The 6484-nt window shown below is 34.6% G+C and overlaps 1 protein-coding gene across 4 annotated transcripts in view; it reads left to right on the top strand.

The window, feature by feature from the left end:
• Positions 1-6484, top strand: part of LOC106878961 (uncharacterized) — an 80045-nt gene that overhangs the window by 24071 nt on the left and 49490 nt on the right. For all 4 annotated transcript variants that reach the window (XR_008265194.1, XM_014928338.2, XM_052971744.1 and 1 more), the window contains 2 exons: positions 1141-1219; positions 4143-4213. Coding sequence is in view for 3 of the 4 variants with exons in the window: in XM_014928338.2 (XP_014783824.1) it covers positions 1141-1219; positions 4143-4213 (150 nt within the window). In the remaining variant the exon portion in view is untranslated. The remainder of the gene's footprint in view (positions 1-1140; positions 1220-4142; positions 4214-6484) is intronic.

The following is a 6484-nucleotide window of genomic DNA, read 5'->3' on the forward strand; positions in this document are numbered from 1 at the left end:
TATATATAAATGTATATATGTATGTATATATCCAGTGGCTCCCCACTCTATATACCCAGGTTTTGACCACTCACTTACCCTCCCCACTCTCTAATTATGCTTCTTTGGCAATATCCTGCCACTTATATTATGATCTTCAAACCTCAAGGGTATGCCATCTGTATCTCTCTCTGCCTTTACTCGACCATCCCATTTATATTTTAATCTCCATCCTTTGTGAGTATGCCCAGCACTTTGCCATCATCTCTATCCTGATGTCTCTCCTTCTCCAGCACTTACCTCAGGTTTGGTAACCATGTATCTCCTTTGTGGCAGCACACCTGTTTCTGTCTTCATTCCTGATCTCCCCCCCACAGCCAAGTAACCTTGTACCTCCTCTACAGCAAGACATCTGTTTCTGTCTCACTATAACCTTTCACCTTACACAAGATCACCTCCTCCAATGCCCTCTCCCCTCTCAAAAGATTTTTGTTTTGCAAGTTATTTGGTGACCCTATCAGTGCAGGTGCCACTTAAAAGCACCCAGTCCACATTGTAAAATGGTTGGCATTTGGAAGGGTATCCAGCTGTAAAAATCTTGCCAAAACTGACCTCCCCTGTGCTTGTGTCATGTAAAAAGCACTGAGTCCACTCTGCTGGGTGGTTGGTGTTAAGAAGAGCATCCAGCTGTAAAAATCCTGACAAAACAGTCACAGAAGTCTGGTGCAGGCTTCTGCCTGGCCAGCCCCTGTCAAACCACCCCACCCATGGCAGCATGGAAGGTGGATGTTAAATGATGATGATGATGATATCTAAATATATGTATATATATATACATACACACACACACACACACACACACACACACACACACACACACACACACATATATATATATATAATGTATAGGTTTATATATTTAACTGATTTCTTTCAGTTTCTATCAACCAGATCCACTCACAAAGCTTTGGTTGGTTTGGGGCTACTGTAGAAGCCACTGCCCAAAGTTCCACACAGTGGGACTGAACCTAGACTTCACCAAGCACACAGTCATGTCTATGTTCAGCCATTTAATGATTATTACTGTAGTAGATTAAGTAAGTTATCAAGCAATAACATGAAAATGTGTTAAAAGCAGAAATACTTTGTTGACTTTTACAGAGCCTATTGAAAATGATCAAAGAATAAGTGAAGACAAATCTTTTGTTGAATCTCCAGGTGATACACCCGACCCATCTCTGTAACTATATTTACCAATTTTATTCAACTACTAATTTAATTAAGTGTTTCTTTTTTGTTTTTAATCATATAAATACATAATGTACAATAGAAACAAGAATGGCAGCTTGATTATAATATAATTATTGTAGGAAATCATCCACTTTCAATAATGCATTCTGCCTATTCTTGCATTTAAATTACATTTTCTTTTTTGTTTTTTATCTTTCAGTTAAAGTGAATTATCATATGCTATTGTTAGGAATGGTGTTATAGAAACACCAGAGACCCAGTCTTTGGTGATAAAATTTTTTATAATAGTCATAATATTTATGACTATTTTAAAAATTCTATTATTTGTTTCAGTCATCAGACTGTGGCCATGCTGGGGCACCACCTTGAAGAATTTTAGTCACATGAATTGACCACAGTACTTTTATTTTTTTAAGCCTGGTACTTATTCAATTGGTCTATTTTGCCAAACCGCTAGGTTACAGAGACATAAACACACCAACACTGGTTGTTAAGTGGTGGTGGCAGACAAACATAGACACACACATAGACATGCACACATACATGCACATCTGTGTGCACACATACACACACACATACACACACACACACACACACACATGCACACACACACATGCACTCATACACACACACACATGCACTCACACACACACACACATGCACTCACACACACACACATGCAGAGTCTCACTACTAGATGCAATTTGATGACATGATACATATATTGAATTAGAGAAGGTGGCCGAAGTCATTGGAAAGATGGTGAATAATGTTATGGACACCACCAACTCAGATACTTATTTTTATCTATATTTATATTTTTAATTTTTATTCTTATTCTTATTTTTTTATCTTACCCATATATATATATATTTATTTTCATTTTATTTCAGTTATTTTAATATTTATTTTTATTTTATTATTACCTTTTATTATTTTTTATTTTATCTTATTTTTGTCTCTATACCCTATCTTTGAATATTTTTATAATCTTTATTTTTATTAATATTCACTATTTTTACTTATTCTTATTTTAATTATTATATATTTTAATATTTTTTAGATACTTTATTTAAATAAAATTATTAATACACACACATGAATAGCTAAACATACTTTCATCTACTTAGTCTGCTGGAGTATCTCAACCAATCAACATGTAGCTTCTTTAATGTCCTTTCACCCTGATGATATTTTGCTCTAAATCTTCAAAATGCAAACTTATTTTATTCTATGTTTGTAATTTGTATTGGGTGTAAATTGAAACAATTGTAGGCAATGTTAATTAATAAATAATTTAATTTATATCCATTAAATCTCTCCATTTTCTTACTTAATAATATTATATATATATTTGAAAGTCTATGAGAATTACTTAATACAGTTTTGAAGTGTAAAGGTGATTCTAAAAAAATTATTGTTAAAAAAAATGTTATGAAATCTTTTATCAAGATGTTACTAACCATTTTTGGGTAGAAGTTTTTTTTTTCTAGTGTGTGACCACTTTCATTTAACCTTTTCATATGTATGTATGTGCATGTGTGTGTTTGTGTCTTGGTTTTTCATTGATTGATGGCTGAAAGTGAGCATCTTCATCATCATACAAGCAAGCAATGTCCCTTGTTTCTAATCTTTTGCCATGAAGAAATATTACCTACTGGAAACAGGTAAGAATTAGTGACTAGAAGGGCATTCAGCTGTTGAAAGTCTGCCTCTGTAGATTCCATCGACTTATGTGCGCATAGAAAAGTAAATATTAAAAGGATAATGATTAAGATGACTGAACTACATCATGTGAGAACTCAAGAGTTAAATACACAAGGTAAAACAACAAGCTGCATGTAAAATGTTTGAATATGTAACAACTGTTCTCAGCTGCTTTTTGGTTAATCATGTTGTTGTTGTTGCTAGTTAACTCCAAGTCAACTTTAATGGAACTACATTATCTAACATGTTTTACCTTATTTAATATGACAGAGGTGCAATGGCCTAGTGGTTAGGGCAGTGGACTCGCGGTCATAGGATCATGCTTTCGATTCCCAGACCGGGTGTTGTGAGTGTTTATTGAGCGAAAACACCTAAAACTCCACGAGGCTCCGGCAGGGGATGGTGGCGAACCCTGCTGTACTCTTTCACCACAACTTTCTCTCACTCTTTCTTCCTGTTTCTGTTGTGCCTGTAATTCAGAGGGCCTGCCTTGTCACACTGTGTCACGCTGAATATCCCCGAGAACTATGTTAAGGGTACACGTGTCTGTGGAGTGCTCAGCCACTTGCATGTTAATTTCATGAGCAGGCTGCTCCGTTGATCGGATCAACTGGAACCCTCAACGTTGTAAGCAATGGAGTGCCAACAACAACAACAATATGACAGAGTATAATGTGTATAAAATATTCCTCTACAGCAAGAAACCTTTTTCCTTCATATGCTAACCTTTCATCACCCAACATAAAACTGCTTCACTCTTTATTACTTAGTTGATATGGATTTTAGTTTTGCAATTTATATGGCAACCTCACAAGTGCTGGTGCCTCAAGAAAAGTACACAGTACACTCTGTAAAATGACTGACATCAGAAAGAGCATTTAGCAGTAGAAACACTATGAAAGTAGATATTCAAGCATGACACAGTCCTCAGATCTCTTGGATTCTGTCAAACAATCCAACTCTACAAGCATTGGAAATGGATGTTAAATGATGATGATGGTGTTGATAATGTGTATACAGTGTTATTTGGTTGCAATTTCTTGAAGAGAGAGCAACCACATAAAGGCTCCATTATTGGATTGTTTCATCTATCACACACTTAAGTCAGTAACAATTTTTGTGTGCTATAGTGATTTGTTCATCCAGGTTGGGTACAGAATGGTGTAGTAAGTTCTTTACCGCCATTTTGTTTCAATATCTTTCAGAACTCAGTTGTCTGAAAACATATCCAAATACATTATTCCTGAGAAGAAGAAGCAGAAGATAAAGAAAAAAGGTAATTTTATGCTTTGATTTATTGATTCATTGATGTGATGAGAGCTGTTCATTGCTATATTCCATTGTGAATTGAATATTGGAGTTTATATTGTTCAGTGTAGATTTGAAATTCAGAAGTTTATCATAAGTTTCATTCTAGATGATAAAACAATCATCTAGGTACCTTTTCCAGTTTTCTCTTATATACTGGTGGAATGGGGGTCCAAATTTTTGGAGCAAAAATTCATATAGGGTAGATTAAATGGAACCCATTATTTGGTTCACAAGGACAGGTGCAGCTTTTGTTCCCATCGCAATACCGCATTCTTGGCAGTAGTATGTTTCATTGAATAGGAAGTAATTGTTTTGTAGGATGAACTTCAGAGATTCAATGACGAAAGTCTCGTTTATGCAGTCTGGGAGAACTTCGGGGTATTTTTCTAACCAGAATTTTATTGCCTCTATCCCGTAGTCATGTGGAATGTTAGTGTAGAGATTGATGATATCGAAGGAAACTAATAGTGCTTCTTCGTTGGTGGCTTTTGGTAGATGCTGTAGCATGTCCAGATAATCTCTAATGAAACTTTTAATGTATCTGAGGAAAGGTTTCAATAGTATGTCAAGAAAATTGCTTAGGCAGTGTGTTTACAATGGAATATAGCAATGAACAGCTCCCATTTCTGGATATTTTGATTATAAAAAAATCCAACAACTAAACTGCAACCGACATCTACCACAATCCAACAGACTTAAAATAGTATCTCCTTTTCTGCTCATGCCATCCTAAACACACCAAAATAAATATCCCATTCAATCTAGCAAAAAGGATCTGTACAATTGTATCTGATACAACTACTTGGGAACTTCACCTACAAGACCTCAAAATAACAATCATTGAACGTCAATACCCACCTGCTCTTATAGACCATGGAATTAAATGTGCCAAACAATTGGACAGAAACACACTAAGGACAACAAAACACAACACCACACCTCACTTTAAATCACTCCCATATATATCAACCCACAATCCCAGAAACAATGAAGCATACAACACAATTGTACAAAATCTCCCTCTGCTCACTCAAGACCCAAAAATGAACAACATTCTGAATACACACAAACTCCTCAAATGCAAAAGACAACACAAATCACTTAAGAGACTCCTAACAAATGTAAAACTGTACTCAACACATATGATACCAACAGTTAAAAAATGCAGATGACCTAATTGTGGCACATGCCCAAACCTAACTGAAGGCTCAGAATTCACATTTCAGCAAGGAGAAAATTTTTTAATTAAAACCAACTTAACATGTGCCTCCTAAAACCTAATTTATATCCTAACCTGCTCAGGTTGTGGCCACAATTATGTGAACCAAACGAGCCGTACTTTGAGATGCAGAGTTACACTGCATAAAGAACAGATTCGTTTTCCTCAGTACAGGCAAATAGCTCTGAGCGAACATATTGACAGATGCACAAGAGATAAAACACCGAATTTCCGTATTTTTCCATTATACCAGTGCAAAGGTTCAATCTCCCTACAAGAATGCCTAAACAAGGAAAACCTGTTTATACAAAAGTACAGACCACACATTAATATACAAACTTGACCACCTGATCCCTACACATTCCTTAAAATAAAAAATAAAAACTCAAAATGTGAACCTGAATTGTAACACTTTCACTCAATTTATTGACTAATATATATACATATTTCTTTATCTTATTTAATTTATATTATATATTGACCAAGGATTTTTCTTTTGTCTATAATAATTCAATTTTGACAAAATGTGGAACTAGTATTATAAATTACACACAAATGTTCAGATAAACATACCTCTAGTATATATTATGAACTTAAAGAGACTTTTTGTACATTTCAATTTCAATTTTCTATTTCATAATTATTCAAAATTACAATTATTATTATTATTCCACATTTCCTGTAGAAATTACCTCTCATATCATACTTTACTTACTAAAATATGAATTCTAGATCTAACAGCTTATGCTAATTCTAAATCAAATTTATTTACCATTATTCAATGATGCTGAGGAGGTAGTTGTCCCCCTTGCCACCCGTTGCCTCCCTTTATCCACTTTCTCCATTCATTTTTACTTCTCAAGAAATCCAAAATGGCGTGATTCCTTGTCTCAAGGAATTATTACTTCACAATGTCCCTTGAAAAGCTAATTTAAATAGCAAAAACTGGTTCGATATCACTACATGTTATGAGACTTTTACCATCCATAAAATATGTATATATATATATATATATAT

Source organism: Octopus bimaculoides, chromosome 11 (genome assembly GCF_001194135.2).
Source record: "Octopus bimaculoides isolate UCB-OBI-ISO-001 chromosome 11, ASM119413v2, whole genome shotgun sequence".
Taxonomy (NCBI): Eukaryota; Metazoa; Mollusca; class Cephalopoda; order Octopoda; family Octopodidae; genus Octopus; species Octopus bimaculoides.